Source organism: Rattus norvegicus, chromosome 18 (genome assembly GCF_021556685.1).
Source record: "Rattus norvegicus strain SHRSP/BbbUtx chromosome 18, alternate assembly SHRSP_T2T, whole genome shotgun sequence".
NCBI classification, from domain to species: domain Eukaryota; kingdom Metazoa; phylum Chordata; class Mammalia; order Rodentia; family Muridae; genus Rattus; species Rattus norvegicus.
In genome coordinates, this window is record NC_141551.1 from 13,550,290 (window position 1) to 13,575,741 (window position 25,452).

Consider the following 25,452-nt stretch of genomic DNA (forward strand, 5'->3'; position numbering starts at 1 on the left):
GAGAAGGTACCATGAGGTGCTGAGAAGAAGATATATCCTTTTGTTTTAGGATGGAATGTTCTATAAATATCTGTTAAATCCATTTGGCTCATAAGTTCTGTTAGGTTTTCTATGTCTCTGTTTAATTTCTGTTTCTATGATCTGTCTATTGATGAGAGTGGGGTGTTGAAATATCCTACTATTATCGTGTGAGGTACAATGTGTGCTTTGAGCTTTAGTAAGGTTTCTTTTATGACCGTAAGTGCCCTTGCATTTGGAGCATATATATCTAGGATTGAGAGTTCATCTTGGTGGATTTTCCCTTTGATGAATATGAAGTAACTTTATCTTTTTTAATGACTTTTGGTTGAAAGCCAATATTATTTGATATTAGAATGGCAACTCCAGCTTGTTTCTTTGGGCCATTTGGTTGGAAAGTTTTTTTTCCAACCATTTACTCTGAGGTAGTGTCTGTCTTTGTCTGTGAGGTGTGTTTCTTGCATGCAGCAAAATGCTGGGTCCTTTTTATCCAGTCTGTTAGTCTATGTCTTTTTACTGGGGAAATGAGTTCATTGATGTTGAGAGATATGAAGGAATAGTGATTGTTGCTTCCTGTTAATTGCCTTGTTACAGATGGAATTATATTTGTGTGTCTCTGTTTTTGTTTCATTGTAAGAGTATTATATTCTTGCTTTCTGTATGGTGTAGTTTCTCTCCTTGTGTTGGAGTGTTCTATCTATTATCCTTTATAGGGATGGATTTGTAGAAAGATGTTGTGTAAATTTGGTTTTGTCATGGAATATCTTGGTTTCTCCATCTATGTTAATTGAGAGTTTCGCTGAAAACAGTAACTTGGGCTGGCATTTGTGTTCTCTTAGGGTCTGTATGACATCTGTTCAGGATCTTCTGGATTTCATATTCTCTGGTGAGAAGTCTGGTGTAATTCTGATAGGTCTGCCTTTATATGTCACTTGACATTTTTCCCTTACTGCTTTTAATATTTTCTTTGTTTTGTGCATTTGGTGTTTTAACGATTATGTGACAGGAGGAATTTCTCTTCTGGTCCAATCTGTTTGGAGTTCTGTAGGCTTTTTGTATATTTATGGGCATCTCTCTTTAAGTTAGCAAAGTTTTCTTCTATAATTTTGTTGAATATATTTACTGGCCCTTTAAGCTGGGAATCTTTACTTTCTTCTATACCTATTATCCTTAGGGTTGATCTTCTCATTGTGTCCCGGATTTCCTGGTTTGAGCTAGGAGCTTCTTGTGTTTTACATTATCTTTGACAGTTGTGTTAATGTTTTCTATGGTATCTTCTGCCCCTGAGATTATCTCTTCTATCTCTTCTATTCTGTTGGTGATGCTTGTATCTATGACTCCTTGTCTCTTCCTTAGGTTTTCTAAATCCAGGGTTGTCTCCCTTTGTTCTTTCTTTATTGTTTCTATTTCCATTTTTAAATCCTGAATGGTTTTGTTCAGTTTCTTCACCTGTTTGATTGTGTTTTCCTGTAGTTCTTTCAGGGATTTTTTATGTTTCCTCTCCAAGGGCTTCCACTTGTTCACTTGTGTTTTCCTGCATTTCTTTAAGAGAAATCTTTATGTCCTTCTCAAAGTCTTTCATCATTATCACAAAATGTGATTTTTAATCTAAATCTTGCTTTTCTGGTATGTTTGTATATGCCGTATTTTCTTTGCCTAGAGAACGGGGCTCTGATGATGCCAAGTAGTCTTGGTTTCTGTTGCTTAGGTTCCTGTGCTTGCCTCTAGCCATTGGGTTGTCTCTGGTATTTGCTTGTCTTGATGTTTCTGAGAGTGACTTGACCCTGCTGTAGGCCTCTGTGTCAGTATGCCTGTAGAATTGTTTTCTTTCAGCTGTTTCTGGGAACAGGTGCTCTGCTCTCAGGTGTGTAGGTGCTCCTGGTGACTGTCTTTCAGCTCATGGCATGGGCAGGATTCAGAAAGGTCCTGTTCCTGATTGCTCCTAGGTCCTTACACCCAGGGGCACAGTTGGCACTAGGTGATTCCCTCTTGGGTCTGGAATGTAGGTAGAGGGTAGTCTTTTCTGGCTTCTCGGGAGTATCCACACTTCTGTGGGTCCAGCTCTCTCCCCCACAGAATTTGGGTGCAGGGAGCTGTTTGGCTTGTTCAGTTCAGTCCTGGGCACAGACCAGAACCGCAGGTACTATCGGCTGTCTGTTTTTATATTCCTGTGTCCAGAGGCACTGTGCAGTTTCCCCTTGGACCGGGGATGTGGGCAGAGTTGTGCAGAAGTGAGAGTCTGTCCTGTGGTCTTAGGATGTCTGCACTTCTAGATGTTCAGCTCTCTTCCCCATGGGATTTGGGTACAGGGAACTGTGGGATGGTCAGATTTCTTCTTTTTATTTTGTCCTGGATTTCCTGGGTGTTTCACGTTAGGATGCATTTTGGTTTTTCTTTTACTGTTGTGTCAATGTATTTTTATTGTATCTTCTGAATCTGAAAATCTTCTGTCTCTGGTATTCTGTTGGTGATGTTTATGTCTATGACTCCTGATCTCTTTCTAGGTTTTCTATCTCCTTGTTTGTTTCCCATTGTGATTTATTTATTTTTTCTATTTCCATTTTTAGATTCTGGATGGTTTTGTTCAATTCCTTCACCTGTGTGTTCCTCTAATTCTCTAAGGGATTTTTGTGTTTCCTCTTTAAGGACTTCTACTTGTTTACCTCTGTTCTTCTGTATTATTTAAGGGAGTCAATTATGTCCTTCTTTAAGTCTTCTATCATCATCATTAAACATGATTTTCAAATCCGAATCTTGCTCTTCCGGTGTTGTGGAATATCTAGGAGTTGCTGTGTTGGGAGAACTTGGTTCTGAAGATGCCAAATGGCCTTGGTTTCTGTTGCTTTCATGCCTCTCGCCATCTGGTTATCTCTGGTGTTAGTTGGTCTTGCTCTTTCTTAATGAAGCCTGTCCCTCCTGTGAGCCTTTGAGCCGGTGAGCTTGGGATTGATAGTGCTCCTGGGAGACCAAATATCTCTGGGTAGAATTTGGGTCTGGAGAGATGTGCCACAGTGTTAATTCGTGGGCACAGATGGAGACCAAAAGCACTTTTTTTTCTTTTAAACTAATATTTAGCACTCATTCTGGCAATCATGTTCAGCAATGGGCATTCCATAGATAAGAAAACTTAATCTCTACACAGACCTAGCACATGAATTTCTAAAATTGTTTTGATAGATTAACAAGAAAGTAGAAACTAACCAAATGCCCTCAAAGTGTAGGTGGTTAGGCAAACCCAGCACATCTACATTATGAAATCTCATTTAGCAATTATTTCTAAGGCATTCTTGGAATTTATCTACTAAGGTGGATTAATCTCATAAAAGCAAAAAGAAAAATAAAAACAAGAACCCAAAGGTTGCTTGTTCTGTGATGCATTTATGAAATGTGCCCAAAGGAGGAAGATTTGAGAACGGAGGACAGAGAAATAATAGGGGTACAGAGATAGGCAGCATAGGACACCCTTCCATACTTGGATCAATGTAGCAGTTAGTGAATTTACACACAAGAGAAAATTACATATCACTATACATCCATCCATGTGAACTAGTGCATTTAGAAACATGATGCATGGAGAAGACTGGGTAGGGCCTGTTTCCTAATCTGATATCATAGTTCTAATCTCTAAGATCTCTACAATGGAAGACACCTGGAGAACGGAATTGAGAATCATAGAATTCTATGGGTCTGTAATTACTCATAAGAAATATAAAGAAAATAAACGTGGGGAAAAGCACTGTATAACTTAGCATAGCTAAAAGTGAAAACATAATAGTTATTAAGGAATATTATTATTGGTCTGTCACTGAACAGCATTCTGCTCTGCATACAGGCACACACACATGTATGCATGTGCACATACACACATGAATATATATACACACATGCACACACATATGTACACACATATGTACACACATATACATATGCACACACACATATACACACATACACACATTCACACATACAAACACACATACACACACACAAACACACACACACACACACACACACACACACACACAGACACACACAAGCCCAGGCACACTTCGAAATGGACAACTTGAAAGGCAAAAGAAATTTAGTATGAAATTTATATAATTATATTGGTAAATAACTCCAGCATTTAATAAGTAAAGAATAACCATAAAAACAACAGGTAACAAAACTCTACTAGATGACATTAATTTTTGTTTTACTTATTTAGTTGGGCAGGTAGCTTATATCTAAGATAATAAAAACTCAAAACCAAAGAGGCCTGCAGAGATGACTCAGTGGTTTTTGCAGAGGACATGAATATAGGTCCTGAGTGGGCCACAGCTGCCTGTAACTACTGCTCTGAGATCCATTGCTCCCTTTTGCCTTCTTGGGCACTTGAGCAACTCTGACACATATTCACACATAGACATATACATAAATAAATCTTTTAGGGTCTCAAGAACATAGGTGATCTTTAAAAGGACAGAACAAGTCACAGGATGAACTCTCTTCCTAAAGGAAAATTAAAATTCAGAGTTCGTATGATATTTTGTTGATTTGGGTTATTTTATGTCCTGTTTTATGCACATGGGCATCTTCTATATTTATGTCTCTGTAACACTTGCATGCCTCTTGCCCACAAGAGCCAGAAAAAGACGTCGGATTTCCCTGAATCAAAATTACAAAAAGTTGTGAGGCTCCATGTGGGTGCTGTAGTTGAGTTCAGATCCCCTCACAGAGAAGAGCCAGTGTGGTCTCACTCCCTGAGCATCTCTCCAGCCCCGATGCCTGTCATAATCAACTCTTCTCTTTCATAATCAACTTAACTTGTCAAGATAACCTCATCGAAGCTGTCATTCTAAGAGATTTGTCAGTCAAGAAGGATTGAAGACAAAAACCAAAGGGGAAGAAATGGTTGTCCTGACTATAAGTCTATTTTTAAAATCCTTCTGTAAAATAAAATATTAAAAGCATTCTCATAGATAATAGAAATAAAACATTCTACAATCGGCAAGTGTTTAAATGAATGGAAGTGGATAAATATAGTAAAATTTTAATTATTTTTGTATTACCCGATATATCGACAGCATCCAATGTGTTTTAAATCTGATGATGTAAGCATCTTACAAAATAATAAAATTATCATCACCCAAAGAGAAGAAGTGAGAACAGGATTAACAATATGGAAAACAGTTCAATAAGCAAAACAGGCTGAATAGTTTATGTTCAAGGAGTGCACTAGTAATCTATGAGTGTATTCAGTGGCCCGACTTTTAAATCATGTTTTCTATAACAGAATAAATATTTCTGTCAGTGTCATGTTTATTAGTGAGTCTAAAAGAAATAATCCAACACATAGGAACTTAAAAATATTTTCCAAACATTAATAAAAATAAAATCTAGTAAAATTAGTTTTAGAAATAAACTTAAAGGAAAAAAGAATTCTAGAAAAAAGAAAATAAATTTGTAGTGATAAGAAACCAATTGATATCTCAGGATACCATAATCACTTTAAACTTGTATACAAATGATATATACCACCAAATATATGAACTAAGCCTATAATGGTGTACCAAATATGGTGACTTACATGACATTGTAGTGTTAAGTTTCTTGTGGGTAAAGTATATAGTGTGTGTATATGTGAGAAAGATGTGTATGTGTGTGTGTGTGTGTGTGTGTGTGTGTGAGAGAGAGAGAGAGAGAGAGAGAGAGAGAGAGAGAGAGAGAGAGAGAGAGAGAGGGAGTAAATGAATACAACCATGTGAAGGCCAAAAGAGGACATCTGCTGTCTTTCTCTGTTACTCTCAGCCTTAATGCCTTGAGATAGAATCTCACTGAACATGAAAGTTTTCTTGGTTTTGGCTTGGTTTGTCTGCCTACTGTTAGGGTTATAGACAAAACAGCCACACAACTTCATATTTAAATTTTGGGGATTGCAGGAAAAAATAACATTTTCCTTAACAGTGTTTTGTAAATAAGCAGGTTCAGGGAGAGTGTGGTGAGGGAACCCTCTAGAAAGTACCAGAGACCCGGGAGATAAGACACTCTCAGGACTCGATGAGGGTGACCTTATCCAAAATGCCCAACATTATGGAGAAGGAAATCGAAGAGTCCACCTCCAGTAGACAAACAGGGCATCAAGTGGAGAGTCAGGACTACTAACCCACAGTCCAAATTCCTGACCCAGAATTATTCTTGTCTAAAAGAACTGCAGGGACAAAAATGGACAAGAGACTGAAAGAAAAAAGGTCCAATGACAGGCCCACCTTTGGATCCATTTCATGGGGGTTGGTAGGCACCAAGGCCTGACACTATTATGCTATGATGTGATTACAGATGGGAGCATGGCATGGCTGTTCTCAGAGAGATTCTACCATCATCTGACTAAGACAGAGGCAGATACTTACATCCAACCATTGTACTGAAGTTTGAATTAGGGGAAGGATTGAAGAAGCTGAAAGGGAGACCAACTCCATAGGAAGACCAGCTGTCTCAATTGACTCGGACTGCAGGGAGCTCCCAGAGACTGACCCGTCAACCAGGAGCATACACAGGACAGTCAATGGCCCCCGGCACATATGCAGCAGAGGTCTACATGAGCTGGCCTCAGTGGGAGATATGCTTAATCCTTGAGAGACTTGAGGCCTTAGGGAAGGGGAGTTCTGGTAGGGTGTAGAGGGAGCACCCTCTCGGAAGCAAGGGGCAAGAGGAGTGGGATGAGAAGCTGTGGAGAGGGAACCGGAGTGGGAGCAACAACTGGAATGTAAAAACATATCTACAGCATAATTACTACACCTGAAGCTAAGGAGACCTTGCAGAAATAACTGGAATAACGTTTTTGAAATTTTTAGGTTAGGAGTAAGTACCCTTTGTATGTTGCTTAGATCTTGATTTTGCAGATTATAAAAATTGATTTTACATGTTTCTGTTGTAAACTGATAATAAATATGCCTGTTGAAATTTAAAGGGGGGGGGAAGAATCTTGTCAGAGTATAGATTCATGTTCAATAGGTCTGGGCTGAACATGAGATTGTGAATTTTGAACAATCACCTAAATGATACAATAATGTTGATGTATAAAACTTAATCTCTATGATATGAAAGCATAGAAAATAATGTCCTCGATAAGGAATGAGTGCATGTTTTCTGGGTTATATAAGGCTAACTAAGATGTGCAGGCTGGTGCCCATGTAGACCAAAAGTTAGCATTGGGTCCCCTAGGACCTTAGTCACCGATGGTTGGACAACCTAGGTGCTGGGAACTGAGCCTTCATCCTCTACAAGAGCAACAACAGATTTTAACCCCTGAACCCCTGCTTCAGTCCCAATTTAAGCACACTCTAAAGATGTGGTGGATGTGGAAAAACATACACATTTTAGCAAATGGATGTCATCTAGATCATAAGGTTTGTACTAATTGTATTCATTTGCATATATGCATTTGATTCTAGCTTCATAACGACTTTGGCATGAGAATAATAGCCCCTACTAAATTATGAATCAATCAAAGATAAATCTTTGATGTCACTTTAAGTGAAAAGGAATCTTAAGTCAATGAAAGAAGGTGGGAGGTGTGCTGACTAGTCTTTGTCAATTTGACATAGAATTGTTTCGGAGGACAAAAATTTAGTTGAGACAATGTCCCTGCCAGAATTGCTCATGGGAAAGTCTGTACACCTTGCTTTGGCACAGGGATGGGGAGTGGGGTGGGGCTGAACTGATGACTGACATATGAGGCCCAATTTAGTGTTGGCAATGCTGCCCAGGGACTTGTGAGCCTGAGTTCTACAAGAAAGCAGGCTGAACAAGCAAATGAACTACAATCTCCTGTGGCCTCTGTACCAACTTCTCTATCCTTCCCTGACTTTCCTGGATGATGCAATATGAGCTGAAAGATGAAATTAACCCTTTCTTCTCCAAAGTGCTTTTACCTGTGAAGTTTTATCACAAAAATAGAAACCCTAACAAAGATAGGAATGTATTAGAAGATATGTTTACTTTAGAAATTTATGCAAGAAGATAAAACTCTGAACTATTAATAAGGAAGAGAAAATCTACGCATTTAAAATGTTGTTCTCTTAAGAAAATAAATACACGTTGAAATATTAATATCTATGCTTATAATTACTGCATTGATTCATAATGTGTGGTATCTTATTAAAAAATAAGGCAATTTCCTTTGCATGCAGATGAGAGGGAGATACATTGCCACTATGCTTTATCCTCATAAAATTAGCTGATATACATGAAATTTTTTAAAATGGAAATATACTGTTTTGTGGATTTACATAGATTTGCACGTTAAATATTCAAATTTCAATTGACACAAACTTAGTGACAATATTGGCTTAAGCAATTTAAATTCTGTGCTCTTGGAAAGTTTTTGAGCAGGGGCATTTATTACACTGGTTAACCCTTTATTTCTAGATACTGTATGTAGTATGTACTGTCCACAGCATGTAGGGTGGTTTCTTACTCATAGGATGCTGCAGTTGTTAGATCCTTGAGGAGCTCTCTCTCATCCTCTTCTTTCATGCGCTTCAGCCTTATCTTCGCATTTTCAATCTGGTCCACAGAATCTTTAAGCTCTTCATGAAGTGCTCTAAATTGTTCCATCACCTAGAAATGAAATATATGTTGCCCATATATTTATGAATGATTAATTAAAAATTCCAAGGTCTCATAATTTAGGTTAAATTATTAAAGTCTATTTTCTTACCGTGACTAATCCTCTAAATGTATACAGCATGATTGACAATTCATTTTAGGCTACAGAAGCATGAAAGGTACAGGTTTATGTGCTCAAGTTTAAAAACCATCTGTTAAACCACTGAAGGATGTTGATTTTTAATGTGCATATACTATGTTGCAAAAAATATGAAAATGTGGAGGTACAATGAAAATTAAATCACATGTGCTCATTTTAATGAAAAATAACCATCGCTGACTTCCTGTAATAGCCCAAAGCACTTACTTTTAGTAATTAATGAAGACCACTTGCACTTCCTATCTGTCTTCCTATGTCCTTTCTGTGTTCTATCAATCTCTCTTGTCTGAATGACACCACATGACACTTGCTGCTTACAGCTTTAAATACGTTCTTCAGTTGCACTCCTAAAACCAGAATGTGCTGAGTCCGGGGTGGGGGGCTTTCCTGAATGCTCACTGGAAAAGTATGTTCCAGGAAAAAGAGTAACAGCATTAACTCTCACAGGCAGAATACAAAAGTATCAGTGTTCCAAGAAACCTGATGACGTGCACACCATGAGCATGCATGGTTCCTTTGAAGCCACATGAGTCTCCAGGTAGATTTGGAGCTGGAGTTACAGGCAGTTCCAAGCCTTGATCGTCCAAAAAGAGCAGTTCCAAGTAACCAAAAAATCTTAACCTCTGGCCCATTTCTCAAGCCTTTAAAACTTCTGGGAAGTTTTAAAAACTAAAGAAAGTTATTTAACCAGGAAAGATTTTAGACCATTTCAGGTATGTTATGAGAAAGTTATTTATCATTTACAATTTTAGTATTTCATTTTACTGTCTTGTCATTTTGGTGAAAGCAGTCTCTTCAGCGCACATCTTGTCCTGGGTAGTCATTTTCTACTGTTTTTGCTTGAAGTGGCTGCAGGGTTTCAGGAGTTAATACGAATGCTAGCGCTGTTTGTGAAAGTCTGTAATTTATGTATTTATCATAAAATCTTGATTAAAAAGAACCCAAATCTTGCTGGAAATACTTGCCTGGCCTCAGAATCTGCATCCTCCAACATCAGCATCAAACACCAAGTTATAGAAGTTCTGTTTTGGTTTTCACATTTTAATTATGACAAGTAAATATCAAGAATCTTTTGATAAAAATCAGACCTCTTTCTTTTATTTTGGTGACAGTCTAAGTTATAGAACTACATCTCTTAATGTCAAGTAATTTCTAGCCTCCTAAAGGGAATTATACATGAGGTGATTCATTATCATTTATCTGTTTTGATAAAGGACTATTTTGAACATATTTTACATCATATTTTCAGATATATACTCTTAATTTTTTTCAAAAATTTCACAAGATTCTGCTATTAAAATTATCAGTTTAAATTCATTTAAGGATGCCCTTATTTTCTGTGGCTTGTTTAAAAATAATATTGAAATGATTAGTTGTTCATAGTAGGCCACATCCAATTATACTGCCACTAAATCCAGGGTCAATTATAGGGTACAGTAAATTAATATTTGGTAGGTTTGCTTTGATAAATTTCTCCTTGGAACCTTGGGCAATATTTACTACATAATTTAAATTTTCATAAATTACATTATATTTTAGATAGTATATGCTTTTTAAATTAAATGTGATGTACATTTTATAATTTATGATTTTGGATTTATTTTCATTGAAACACAGATAACATAAAAAGAATGATGCCAAACGGAACAATTAATCAATCTCAGGTATATTTGCAATACATGAATACCATCCTCCCTGTCCGGTTACATGCTAAGTTTGCCAGTAGGGTAGAGCTTGCTAGGTTTCAGGGGCTTCCTGTAGAGTGGTTAACTGAGTAGTTTTAGCAAATTCTAAAGCATATGGGCTGCTCTCTGCCTATTTGAAGAATCTGAGAACAGACAAGTGTTTGGTGGCAGAGAATGTGAGACTTTGGGAATTATTTGGCTGTGGGCTTCGTGTACTACTTAAGGAGAAAAAGATGACCCTCAGCTGAGCCCCAATATTATCCTATTCTAGAAGCTGCAGTCAGCCCTATATTCTGTCCTGTGGTTTAATTATCTGCATAGATGTTGTTAATATGGATCTTTCTTTTTTGATGTACATATTTACACTTATGTGTTTCTGTATGCATATTACACTCTGGATGTTATGGTAACCTGTTTTGACCTCCGTTATTTAATTCAGGTGCACACTAAGTTTATGGCTCACTGGTTCTTATTATATCATTTTGTAAGTGAAAAAGGCAAGGCATAAAGGTTTACAAAAAGTATTCAAGATCTGAAAGCTTATAGTAGGGATTTAGACACAATACTCATGGAGTCCCACTGTAGGGCCTGCCCTCTAAAAGCTAGTCATCCTGCTTCCTTCAGTTCTGTATGCTTCTGCTTCTCTCCAAGGAGGGATTTGGTCCCTGCAGTGCTCATAATTCTGTTTTTCATTCCTGAGTTTTGTCTTTTATGCTTATTTCATAAATTGAAGGTATGTTTTCTTCTTCAGAATACAACTTTTCTTCTGCTGTATCACTGTAGGCTTCTTTACACTGGTGAATGATATTTCTAACCATCCCTAGTGGTGTCTCATCTGTATTATGGGAAATTACTTCTTCTGGTGATGTCCCAGAGGGACATTTCAACATAGTTCTGGGCTTCATGTACAGAAACATATTGAGGTTATGTCTATGTATTATGCTAAATATTTTCCCCCAAGTTCTGGTGAAAATCTACATGTGTACAAAGAAATGCTATCTGACCTTGCTCCATAATTTAAAACTACTGGTTGAATAAAGATGTCAACAGCCTATAGCTGAGAAAGAAGAGAGGTAGGTGGGGTTTCAGTTCCTATTCTTGGAGTCTGGGGCAGCAGCATGAGGGGAAGAAGGTTGAGAGAGGAGAAGATGTCATAAATAGGTGAATCATGAAAACCTAGCCATGAGCTAGCCAGTTGGAATTAAGAGCTGCCCAGAGAGAACATGACAAGTTATAACTCTCAGTTATTGACATAGAAGTAGGCAAAAGAGCTTGGAGGGTAGATATCTGCTCAGCTCCAGTGCTGATTAAGGTTTTGTGTTAGTTAGGGTCTTACTGCTGTGAACAGACACCATGATCAATGCAAGTTTTATAAAGGACAACATTTCATTGGGGCTGGCTTACAGGTTCAGAGGTTCAGTCCATTATCATCAAGGCAGGAGCATGGCAACATCGCAGCGTCCAGGCAGGCATGGTGCAGGAGGAGCTGAGTTCTACACCTTTACCCGAAGGAAGCACAGACTGAGCATCCTCAAGCAGCTAGGAGGAGGGTCTCCAAGCCCACCCCACAGTGACACACTTCCTCCAACAAGGCCACACCTTCTTTTTTTTTTAGGTCCACACCTTCTAATGGTGCCACTCCCTGGGCCAAGCATATGCAAACCATCACATTCCACTCCCTAAATCCATAGGTTTGCTTAGACACCTGAGTCTATGGAGGTCATACCTAAACATAGTATAATAAAAAAGTACATTTAGTCCAACTTGCAAAGTCTCTATAGTCTATAGCAGTCTCAAAAATGTTAAAAATCCAAAGTTCAAAGTCTCTTCTGAGAGCCAGCTCATCACTTAACTGTAATCCCTGAATTAAGACAGGCAACCAGCTGGGCAAACTCCAAAATCTGCCTTCTCCATGTCTGATGTTAAAGCAGTTTTTAGGTCTTCAACTTCTTTTTCATCTTTGTTGACCACAACAAACTTCTTTCTCCTGAGCTGGTTCTACTCCCTGTTAGCAGCTTTCCTCAGCAGACACCCCGTCCGTGGCTCTGGCATCTTTAACCAAGGCAGTTTGTTTCAATATCTTGGCTCCACACATGATCCTCCAAAAGGCAGGCTTCACTTCTCCAACTCTGCCCTCTGTAGCACTCAGGTTGATCCACTTCACTGCCTCAGCTGCTCTTGGTAATCATCCCATGGCTGCACTGTCACCAATGGCCTTCCATGGTCTCTCACAGTGCCCAGCCTCAAGTGCTCTTCATGACTCCTTCATGCCTTCAAAACCAGTACCACCTGGGTGACTCTTACACATTACCAAATACAGCTGCAGCCTGAGGTACAAACTTGACTATCTCTGGAACACAACTTTTTTGTGTTTTCAGAAAACACTTCCCAGAAGATTTTACCTCAGTGATGCTGGTCTCTTGCTTAGCTCTGGCTAACCAGCATCAATTATCACAGTAGTCTCCTCTTCTTGAATAGAAAGCCAGAGACACATGGCTGAAGCTGCTGAGTTTTGCTGCTTGCAGGAGCTGGAACATGGCCTCCTTGTTCTATTACATTTCTCACTCTTTCACTGCCTAAACTTGGCTGTCCCAGATCTTGTTCTGTAGATTGACCTTGAATTTAGAGGTCTGTATGCCTGTCTCCTAGGATTAAACCTTTGTACTAAGTTGCCTGGAGCTAACTTAGCTGGGTGGGATCTTGCTCCAAGGTCATTACTTCCTTAATTCAATTTAATATTCTTCAACACAGGATCCAGCTCCATTTCACTTCTGGGTGTTCCTTTAATACCCAAATCATATATTTTGTGAAACCACTTGGGCCAGGCCTGCACAATTCAAATCACTCTTAATAACAAAGACTTCTGCATTCCTACTAAGCCCATTAAGCCCCATTTAAAGCATTCCATTATTAAATGCCCCAGGTATATAGATAAGTCTCAAAGATAATGTATAAATGAATTCCAATAAATTATAATTGAACAGCTTGTTGGAGAAATAAACTACAGGTCAACATTAGAAAATATATTCAGTTCTTATAGTAAAAATGTTTTAGAATAAGCAAGAAGATACAGATTTACTCACCTCAAACTTTTTTTGGTACCGCTTTCTCAGAAGTTCTAGCTCCTGCTTGCGCTTCTTCTCCAGCAGAACGCTATGAGAAATCATGTAGTCTATGTCCGCCTGGACCTTTGAATTGGCTTGTTCCAACATGTCCGTCTGCTCCTGCAGTTGATCCGCCGTGTTCCTCAAATCTTTAAGATGGTTGCGCAGCTCTGCAATTTCTTTGGAGAAGGCTTCATGTTCTGAAAAAAAATGAATGAGAGCAACACTGAGTCCAGAGCTGGCATCGAATGATCCAGAAAGAAACGCTTGATAGCATGCAGAAGCTACTTTAGCTTCAGAAACTATTCATCTATGAATCTTAAAAATGGTTATTTAAATATTGAATTGTAAGACATATTGCCTCCATCATGACACTCTTCAGTATAAATTCATTACCATCAACAAACAAACTGATCATTTTACAAGCACAGATATACACATTATTTTGTAAGCGTGCTAAAAAGAAAATACATTTGAAAGAATAGAGGTCTTTCAGAAATACAGAAAACTAAAATGATAAAATTGGACTTACAAGTGTCAAAATGAGAGGGTAGCCATCATTGCTATTAGGGTGCTTCAATTATAGAAAAAATAGCAAAAAATACTCAACTGAAAATTATTACAAGTATAGGAATGATTTAACAAAAATAAATAATTAAATAATTTTTAATCTAAAATTGACATAAATGAATCTATACAGGTTTAGGGATATAGCTCAATTCACAAAGTGTTTGACAGCATTCACAATGCTCTGAGTTAGACCCCCAACACCAACAGGCATGGCGATTATTCACACACCTGTAATCTCAGCACTAAAGATTGATAATCTTTACTGTAAATCCAATTTATTACCATCAAAAAAAAAAAAACCCTGGGGGTTGGGGATTTAGCTCAGTGGTAGAAAGCTTGCCTAATAAGTGCAAGGTCCTGGTTCGGTTCTCAGTTACGAAAAAAAGAAAAAAAAAACCTGATCATTTTATACAAACACACACACACACACACACAGAGAGAGAGAGAGAGAGAGAGAGAGAGAGAGAGAGAGAGAGAGAGAGAGAGAGAGAGAGATTCATGTAATTGGGAGAGGTACAGGCAGAAACATTAAGGTCAACGTTAACTACATGGGAATTCATTCTAAGTCAGCCTGTAATACATGAGACGCTATTAACTCTATTAATAAATGAATGAATGAATGAATGAATGAATGAATATAGAGATGTTGAAAAATATAACAAAAATATAATGTAAAATTATATATATATATATATGTATATGTATAAATTATCCCTGACACCAAGCAAGGCCCATGGGAAGAAAATAAGACTGGAAAATAAAAATTCTAAATTTGAAAAATAAATGGATATTGATTATTTATTTGGATAAAATGTTTGAAGTTTTAGACAAGGAAATTACTTTTAATTATTTTATATATTAATATGCACTTAGACAATTATAAGAAAATTACAGAGGAGGGCCTCCTTGTTCTTTCCATTACAACTTTCTAATGCTAAAGTCATCTTGCATTTTTTGGAATGAAACAAAATTGGTTTTTTAATAATCTAAAATAAGTTTTCTCATGAGTTTTTGATGATATCATTTAGTACTTTTGTCCCTTTACTTCATGGGTTAGGCCTGTAGTTTTTTTCATATCTATACTGATTCTCCCTACTTTGCTGTATGGTTTAAAATAGCTTCTTATATCAGTTGTGGACTCTGGTTCCGTGGAATTTTGTAAATATCTGTAATTACTTTTACAAAAGCAATCTTATGTATTATATCCATGAATATGAATATTTTGCACTGAGGCATTTTTGAGTCTTTGTGTTGATGTCTAGAGAAATATCTTAATTTTCTGTTTCCTAACTGATCTCCCTTTTATTTTCATCCTTATTAAATAGGGTATTTCTTATTTGCATTTCAAATGTTATTCCCTTTCCTGGGTTCCAAGCCAACATCCCCCTAACTCCTCCCTCTCCCCTTCTATATAAGTGTTCCCCTCCCCATCCTCCCTCCATTACCGCCCTCCCCCCAACAATCACATTCACTGGGGGTCCAGCCTTGGCAGGACCAAGGGCTTCCCCTTCCACTGGTGCCCTTACTAGGCCATTCATTGCTACCCATGAGGTTGGAGCCCAGGGTCAGTCCATGTATAGTCTTTGGGTAGTGGCTTAGTCCCTGTAAGCTCTGGTTGGTTGGCATTGTTGTTCATACTGGCTTTTAAGCCCCTTCAGGTCTTTCAGTCCTTTCTGATTTCTTCAACGGGGGTCCTGTTCTCAGTTCAGTGGTTTGCTGCTGGCATTTGCCTCTGTATTTGCCTTATTCTGGCTGTGTCTCTCAGGAGAGATCTACATCGGGTTCCTGTCGGCCTGTACTTCTTTGCTTCATCCATCTTGTCTAATTGGGTGGCTGTATATGTATGGGCCACATGTGGGGCAGGCTCTGAATGGGTGTTCCTTCTGCCTCTGTTCTAAACTTTGCCTCCCTATTCCCTGCCAAGGGTATTCTTGTTCTCCTTTTTAAAGACAGAGTGAGTCATCCGCATTTGGTCAACCTTCTTGAGTTTCATGTGTTCTAGTCATCTAGGGTAATTTCAGCATTTGGGCTAATATCCACTTATCAATGAGTGCATACCATGTGTGTTTTTCTGTGATTAGGTTACCTCACTCAGGATGATATTTTCTAGTTCATATTATTTGCCTATGAATTTCATGAAGTCATTGTTTTTGATAGCTGAGTAGTATTCCATGTGTAGATGTACCACATTTTCTGTATCCATTCTTCTGTTGAAAGGCATCTGGGTACTTTCCAGCTTCAGGCTATCATAAGTAAGGCTGCTATGAACAAAGGGGAACATGTGTTTTTGTTGTACGTTGGAGGATCTTTTGGGTGTATGCCCAAGAGAGGTATCAATGGGTGCTCAGGTAGCACTTTGTCCAATTTTCTGAGGAACCTCCAGACTGATTTCCAGAATGGTTGTACCAGTCTGCAATCCCACCAACAATGGAGGAGTGTTCCTCTTTCTCCGCATCCTCGCCAGCATTTACTGTCACAGTTTTTGATCTCAGTCATTCTGACTGATGTGAGGTGGAATCTCAGGGATGTTTTGATTTGCATTTCCCTTATGACTAAGGACGTTGTACATTTCTTTAGGTGCTTCTCAGCCATTCAATATTCCTCAGCTGTGAATTCTTTGTTTAGCTCTGAATCCCATTTTTAATAGGGTTATTTGTCTCCCTGCATTCTAACTTCTTGAGCTCTTTGTATATTTTGGATATAAGGCCTCTATAAGTTGTAGGATTGGTAAAGATCTTTTCCCAATCTGTTGGTTGCCATTTTGTCCTAACCACATTGTCCTTTAACTTACAGAAGCTTTGTAGCTTTATGAGATCCAATTTGTCAATTCTTGATCTTAGAGCATAAGCCATTGATGTTTTGTTCAGGAATTTTTCTCCAGTGCACATGTGCTAGAGATTCTTCCCCACCTTTTCTTCTATTAGTTTGAGTGTATCTGGTTTGACGTGGAGGTCCTTGATCCTCTTGAACTTAAGCTTTGTATGGGGTGATAAGCATGGATCGATCTGCATTCTTCTACATGCTGACCTGAAGTTGAAATAGCACCATTTACTGAAAATGCTATCTTTGTTTCCATTGGATGGTTTTGGCTCCTTTGTCAAAAATCAACTGACCATAGGTGAGTGGGTTCATTTCTGGGTCTTCAATTCTGTTACATTGGTCTATCTGTCTGTCTCTGTACCAATACCATGCACTTTTTATCACTATTGCTCTGTAATACTGCTTGAGTTCAAGGATAGTGATTCCTCCGGAAGTCCTTTTATTGTTGAGGATAGTTTTAGTTGTCCTGGGTTTTTTGTTATTCCAGATGAATTTGCAAATTGTTCTGTCTAACTCTTTAAAGAATTGGATTGGTATTTTGATGGGGATTGCATTGAATCTGTAGATTGCTTTTGGTAAAATGGCCATTTTTACTATATTAATCCTGCCAATCCATGAGCATGGGAGATCTTTCCATCTTCTGAGGTCTTCTTTAATTTCTTTCTTCAGAGTCTTGAAGTTCTTATTGTACAGATCTTTTACTTGCTTGGTTAAAGTCAGCTTGTTTCTCTTTTGTGTAGAGGAAGGCTACTCATTTATTTGAGTTAATTTTATACCCAGCCACTTTGCTGAAGTTGTTATCGGCTTTAGTAGTTCTCTGGTGGAACTTTTGGGATCACTTAAATATACTGTCATATCATCTGCAAATAGTGATATTTTGACTTCTTTTCCGATCTGTATCCCCTTGACCTCCTTTTGTTGTCTGATTGCTCTGGCTAGAACTTCAAGAACTATATTGAATAAGTAGGGAGAGAGTGGGCAGCCTTGTCTAGTCCCTGATTGTAGTGGGATTGCTTCAAGTTTCTCTCCATTTAGTTTAATGTTAGCAACTGGTTTGCTGTATATGGCTTTTACTATGTTTAGGTATGGGCCTTGAATTCCTATTCTTTCCAGGACTTTTATCATGCAGCAGTGTTGAATTTTGTCAAATGCTTTCTCAGCATCTAATGAAATGATCATGTGGTTTTGTTCTTTCAGTTTGTTTATATAATGGATCATGTTGATGTTTTCCGTATATTAAACCATCTCTGCATGCCTGGGATGAAGCCTACTTGATCATGGTGGATGATTGTTTTGATGTGCTCTTGAATTCGGTTTGCCAGAATTTTATTGAGTATTTTTGCGTCGATATTCATAAGGGAAATTGGTCTAAAGTTCTCTTTCTTTGTTGGGTCTTTGTGTGGTTTAGGTATAAGAGTAATTGTGGCTTCATAGAAGGAATTCGGTAGTTCTCCATCCGTTTCAATTTTGTGGAATTGTTTGGATAGTATTAGTATGAGGTCTTCTATGAAGTTCTGATAGAATTCTGCACTAAACCCGTCTGGACCTGGGCTCCTTTTGGTTGGGAGAGTTTTAATGACTGCTTCTATTTCTTTAGGAGTTATGGGGTTGTTTAAATGGTTTATCTGTTCCTGATTTAACTTCGGTACCTGGTATTTGTCTAGGAAATTTTCCATTTCCTCCACATTTTCAAGTTTTGTTGAATATAGGCTTTTGTAGTAGGATCTGATGATTTTTGGAATTTCCTCTGATTCTGTAGTTATGTCTCCCTTTTCATTTCTGATTTTGTTAATTTGGACACACTTTCTGTGTCCTCTGCTTAGTCTGGCTAAGGGTTTATCTATCTTGTTTATTTTCTCAAACTTTTGGTTCTGTTGATTCTTTGTATGGTCCTTTTCATTTCTACTTGGTTGATTTCAGCTCTGAATTTGATTATTTCCTGCCTTCTACTCCTCCTGGGTGTATTTGCTTCTTTTTGTTCTAGAGCTTTTAGGTGTGCTGTCAAGCTGCTGATATATGCTTTCTCCTGTTTGTTTCTGCAGGCACTCAGAGCTATGAGTTTTCCTCTTAGCACAGCTTTCATTGTGTCCCATAAGTTTGGGTATGTTGTACCTTCATTTTCATTAAATTCTAAGAAGTCTTTAATTTCTTTCTTTACTTCTTCCTTGACCAGGTTGTTATTGAGTAGAGTGTTGTTCAACTTCCTTGTATATGTGGGCTTTTTTTTCCTTATTTTTATTGAAGACAAGCCTTAGCCCGTGGTGGTCTGATTATTTCTATCTTTCTGTATCTCTTGAGGACTGTTTTGTGATGAGTTATATGGTCTATTTTGGACAAAGTACCTTGACGTGGTGAGAAGAAGGTTTATCCTTTTGTTTTTAAGATAGAATGTTCTATAAATATCTGTTATATCTATTTGGTCCATAACTTCTGTTAGTCTGTCTATATCTCTGTTTAATTTCTGTTTCCATGATCTGTCCATTGATGAGAGTGTGGTGTTGAAATCTCCTACTATTGTGTGAGGTGCAATGTGTGCTTTGAGCTTTAGTAATGTTTCTTTTATATATGTAGGTGCCTTTGTATTTGGAGCATAGATATTTAGGATTGAGAATTCATCCAAACGCCATCTGGAACCCTGGTGCATGGAAGCTCCCAGAAAGGGCAGCACACATCTTCCTGGTTGCTGCCGCCGCAGAGAGCTTGTAGGCAGCACCCCACGAGCAAACTTGAGCCTCGGGACCACAGGTAAGACCAACTTTTCTGCTGCAAGAGACCTGCCTGTTGAACTCAGGACACACAGAGGCAAAATTCCTCTAGGACCGGGCACCTCCGGGGTTTACCGGGAGTTCCAAACCGGTGGATTCCGGCCCGCAGCAGCTCTCTGCTCCCAACCCCGTGGGAGAGAGACCTCACCACCTGGTCAGGTGGGCACTCCTGAGGCTGCAGAGTGGAAGAGACCACCAACACTGCCCACACCTGCTCACATCCCTGGTCCAAGTGGAAACTGTATAAGGCCTGTGGGTTCCCGCAGAGGAGGGCCCAGGAGCAGCAAGACCGCTGCATCTGAGACACCTCCAGAACCTGAAGGGACAGAATGGATAAATAGTTCTCTGCACCCAAATCCCATGGGAGGGAGAGCTAAACCTTCAGAGAGGCAGACACGCCTGGGAAACCAGAAAAGACTGCACTCTGAACATATCTCTGACGCCAGAGGAAAACACCAAACGCCATCTGGAACCCTGGTGCATGGAGGCTCCCGGAAACGGCAGCCCAGATCTTCCTCGTTGCTGCCGCCGCTGAGAGCTCGTAAGCAGCACCCCACGAGCAAGCGTGAGCCTCGGGACCACAGGTAAGACCAACTTTTCTGCTGCAAGAGACTTGCCTGGTGAACACCAGACACAGGCCTACAGGAACAGCTGTAGACCTGTAGATGGGAAAAACTACACGCCTGAAAGCAGAACACTCTGTCCCCATAACTGGCTGAAAGAAACAGGAAAACAGGTCTACAGCACTCCTGACACACAGGCTTATAGGACAGTCTAGCCACTGTCAGAAAGAGCAGAACAAAGTAACACTAGAGATAATCTGATGGCGAGAGGCAAGCGCAGGAACCCAAGCAACAGAAACCAAGACTACATGGCATCATCGGAGCCTAATTCTCCCACCAAAGCAAAAACGGAATATCCAAAAACACCAGAAAAGCAAGATCTACTTTGAAAATCATATTTGATCATGACACTGGAGGACTTCAAGATAGATGTGAAGAACTCCCTTAGAGAAACACAGGAAAACATTAATAAACAAGTAGAAGCCTACAGAGAGGAAACACAAAAATGCCTGAAAGAATTCCAGGAAAACATAAATAAACAAGTAGAAGCCCATAGAGAGGAGTCACAAAAATCCCTGAAAGAATTCCAGGAGAACACAAGCAAACAGTTGAAGGAATTAAAAATGGAAATAGAAGCAATCAAGAAAGAACACATGGAAACAACCCTGGATATAGAAAACCAAAAGAAGAGACAAGGAGCTGTAGATATGAGCTTCACCAACAGAATACAAGATATGGAAGAGAGAATCTCAGGAGCAGAATATTCCATAGAAATCATTGACTCAACTGTCAAAGATAATGTAAAGCAGAAAAAGCTACTGGTCCAAAACATACAGGAAATCCAGGACTCAATGAGAAGATCAAACCTAAGGATAATAGGTATAGAAGAGAGTGAAGACTCCCAGCTCAAAGGACCAGTAAATATCTTCAACAAAATCATAGACGAAAACTTCCCTAACCTAAAGAAAGAGATACCCATAGGCATACAAGAATCCTACAGAACTCCAAATAGATTGGACCAGAAAAGAAACTCCTCCCGTCACATAATAGTCAAAACACCAAACGCACAAAATAAAGAAAGATGTTAAAAGCAGTAAGGGAAAAAGGTCAAGTAACATATAAAGGCAGACCTATCAGAATCACACCAGGCTTTTCGCCAGAAATTATGAAAGCCAGAAGATCCTGGACAGATGTCATACAGACCCTAAGAGAACACAAATGCCAGCCCAGGTTACTGTATCCTGCAAAACTCTCAATTAACATAGATGGAGAAACCAAGATATTCCATGACAAAACCAAATTTACACAATATCTTTCTACAAATCCAGCACTACAAAGGATAATAAATGGTAAAGCCCAACATAAGGAGGCAAGCTATACTCTAGAAGAAGCAAGAAACTAATCATCTTGGCAGCAAAACAAAGAGAAGAAAAGCACACAAACATAACCTCATATCCAAATATGAATATAACAGGAAGCAATAATCACTATTCCTTAATATCTCTCAACATCAATGGCCTCAACTCCCCAATAAAAGACATAGATTAACAAACTGTATGAGCAACGAGGAACCTGCATTCTGCTGCCTACAGGAAACACACCTCAGAGACAAAGACAGACACTACCTCAGAGTGAAAGGCTGGAACAACTTTCCAAGCAAATGGTCGGAAGAAGCAAGCTGGAGTAGACATTCTAATATCAAATAAAATCAATTTTCAATTAAAAGTCATCAAAAAAGATAAGGAAGGACACTTCATATTCATCAAAGGAAAAATCCACCAAGATGAACTCTCAATCCTAAATATCTAGGCCCCAATACAAGGGCACCTACATACGTAAAAGAAACCTTACTAAAGCTCAAAACACACATTGTACCTCACACAATAATAGTAGTAGATTTCAACACCCCACTCTCATCAATGGACATATCATGGAAACAGAAATTAAACAGAGACATAGACAGACTAAGAGAAGTCATGAGCCAAATGGACTTAACGGATATTTATAGAACATTGTATCCTAAAGCAAAAGGATATACCTTCTTCTCAGCTCCTTATGGTACTTTCTCCAAAACTGACCATATAATTGGTCAAAAAACGGGGCTCAACAGGTACTGAAAGATAGAAATAATCCCATGTGTACTATCGGACCACCACGCCTTAAACTGGTCTTCAATAACAATAAGGGAAGAATGCCCACATATACGTGGAAATTGATCAATGCTCTACTCAATGATAACCTGGTCAAGGGAGAAATAAAGAAAGAAATTAAAGACTTTTTAGAATTTAATGAAAATGAAGGTACAACATACTCAAACTTATGGGACACAATGAAAGCTGTGCTAAGAGGAAAACTCATAGCGCCGAGTGCCTGCAGAAAGAAACAGGAAAGAGCATATGTCAGCAGCTTGACAGCACACCTAAAAACTCTAGAACAAAAAGAAGCAAATACACCCACGAGGAGTAGAAGCCAGGAAATAATCAAACTCAGAGCTGAAATCAACCAAGTAGAAACAAAAAGGACCACAGAAAGAATCAACAGAACCAAAAGTTGGTTCTTTGAGAAAATCAGCAAGATAGATAAACCGTTAGCCAGACTAACGAGAGGACACAGAGAGTGTGTCCAAATTAACAAAATCAGAAATGAAAAGGGAGACATAACTACAGATTCATAGGAAATTCAAAAAATCATCAGATCTTACTATAAAAACCTATATTCAACAAAACTTGAAAATCTGCAGGAAATGGACAATTTCCTAGACAGATACCAGGTACCAAAGTTTAATCAGTCACAGATAAACCAGTTAAACAACCCCATAACTCCTAAGGAAATAGAAGCAGTCATTAAAGGTCTCCCAACCAAAAGGAACCCAGGTCCAGACGGGTTTAATGCAGAATTCTATCAGACCTTCATAGAAGACCTCATACCAATATTATTCAAACTATTCCACAAAATTGAAACAGATGGAGCACTACCGAATTCCTTCTATGAAGCCACAATTACTCTTAAACCTAAACCACACAAAGACCCAACAAAGAAATAGAACTTCAGACCAATTTCCCTTATGAATATTGATGCAAAAATACTCAATAAAATTCTGAATCAACCGAATCCAAGAACACATCAAAACAATCATCCACCATGATCAAGTAGGCTTCATCTCAGGCATGCAGGGATGGTTTAATATACGGAAAACCATCAACGTGATCCATTATATAAACAAACTGAAAGAACAAAACCACATGATCATTTCATTAGATGCTGAGAAAGCATTTGACAAAATTCAACACCCCTTCATGATAAAAGTCCTGGAAAGAATAGGAATTCAAGGCCCATACCTAAACATAGTAAAAGCCATATACAGCAAACCAGTTGCTAACATTACACTAAATGGAGAGAAACTTGAAGCAATCCCACTAAAATCAGGGACTAGACAAGGCTGCCCACTCTCTCCCTACTTATTCAATATAGTTCTTGAAGTTCTAGCCAGAGCAATCAGACAACAAAAGGAGGTCAAGGGGATACAGATCGGAAAAAGAAGAAGTCAAAATATCACTATTTGCAGATGATATGATAGTATATTTAAGTGATCCCAAACGTTCGACTAGAGAACTACTAAAGCTGATAAACAACTTCAGCAAAGTGGCTGGGTATAAAATTAACTCAAATAAATCAGTAGCCTTCCTCTACACAAAAGAGAAACAAGCCGAGAAAGAAATTAGAGAAACGACACCCTTCATAATAGACCCAAATAATATAAAGTATCTCGGTGTGACTTTAACCAAGCAAGTAAAAGATCTGTACACAAAGACCTTCAAGACTCTGAAGAAAGAAATTAAAGAAGACCTAAGAATATGGAAAGATCTCCCACGCTCATGGATTGGCAGGATTAATATAGTAAAAATGGCCATTTTACCAAAAGCGATCTACAAATTCAATGCAATCCCCATCAAAATACCCATCCAATTCTTCAAAGAGTTAGACAGAACAATTTGCAAATTCATCTGGAATAACAAAAAACCCAGGATAGCTAAAAGTATCCTCAACAATAAAAGGACTTCAGGGGGAATCACTATCCCTGAACTCAAGCAGTATGACAGAGCAATAGTGATAAAAACTGCATGGTATTGGTACAGAGACAGACAGATAGACCAATGGAACAGAATTGAAGACCCAGAAATGAACCCACACACCTATGGTCACTTGATTTTTGACAAAGGAGCCAAAACCATCAAATGGAAAACAGATAGCCTTTTCAGCAAATGGTGCTGGTTCAACTGGAGGTCAACATGTAGAAGAATGCAGATCGATCCATGCTTATTACCCTGTACAAAGCTTAAGTCCAAGTGGATCAAGGACTTCCACATCAAACCAGATACACTCCAACTAATAGAAGAAAAACTAGGGAAGCATCTGGAACACATGGGCACTGGAAAAAATTTCCTGAACAAAACACCAATGGCTTATGCTCTAAGATCAAGAATTGACAAATAGGATCTCATAAAACTGCAAAGCTTCTGTAAGGCAAAGGACACTGTGGTTAGGACAAAACGTGAACCAACAGATTGGGAAAAGATCTTTACCAATCCTACAACAGATAGAGGCCTTATATCCAAAATATACAAAGAACTCAAGAAGTTACACCGCAGGGAGACAAATAACCCTATTAAAAATTGGGGTTCAGAGCTAAACAAAAAATTCACAGCTGAGGAATGCTGAATGGCTGAGAAACACCTAAAGAAATGTTCAACATCTTTAGTCATAAGGGAAATGCAAATCAAAACAACCCTGAGATTTCACCTCACACCTGCGAGAATTGCTAAGATCAAAAACTCAGGTGACAGCAAATGCTGGCGAGGATGTGGAGAAAGAGGAACACTCCTCCATTGTTGGTGGGATTGCAAACTGGTACAACCATTCTGGAAATCAGTCTGGAGGTTCCTCAGAAAATTGGACATTGAACTGCCTGAGGATCCAGCTCTACCTCTCTTGGGCATTTACCCAAAAGATGCCCCAACATATAAAAAAGACATGTGCTCCACTATGTTCATCGCAGCCTTATTTATAATAGCCAGAAGCTGGAAAGAGCCCAGATGCCCTTCAACAGAGGAATGGATACAGAAAATGTGGTACATCTACACAATGGAATATTACTCAGCTATAAAAACAATGACTTTA

The 25,452-nt window shown here is 38.6% G+C and overlaps 1 protein-coding gene across 2 annotated transcripts in view; it reads right to left on the reverse strand.

Annotated features, from left to right (window-relative positions):
* The window catches only part of Ccdc178 (coiled-coil domain containing 178), a 401,819-nt gene that overhangs the window by 296,803 nt on the left and 79,564 nt on the right, over positions 1–25,452 (reverse strand). For both annotated transcript variants that reach the window (XM_087593662.1, XM_087593663.1), the window contains exons 10-11: positions 13,536–13,756; positions 8,477–8,619 (exon numbers count right to left, since the gene is read on the reverse strand). In XM_087593662.1, the coding sequence (XP_087449788.1) occupies positions 8,477–8,619; positions 13,536–13,756 (364 nt within the window). The remainder of the gene's footprint in view (positions 1–8,476; positions 8,620–13,535; positions 13,757–25,452) is intronic.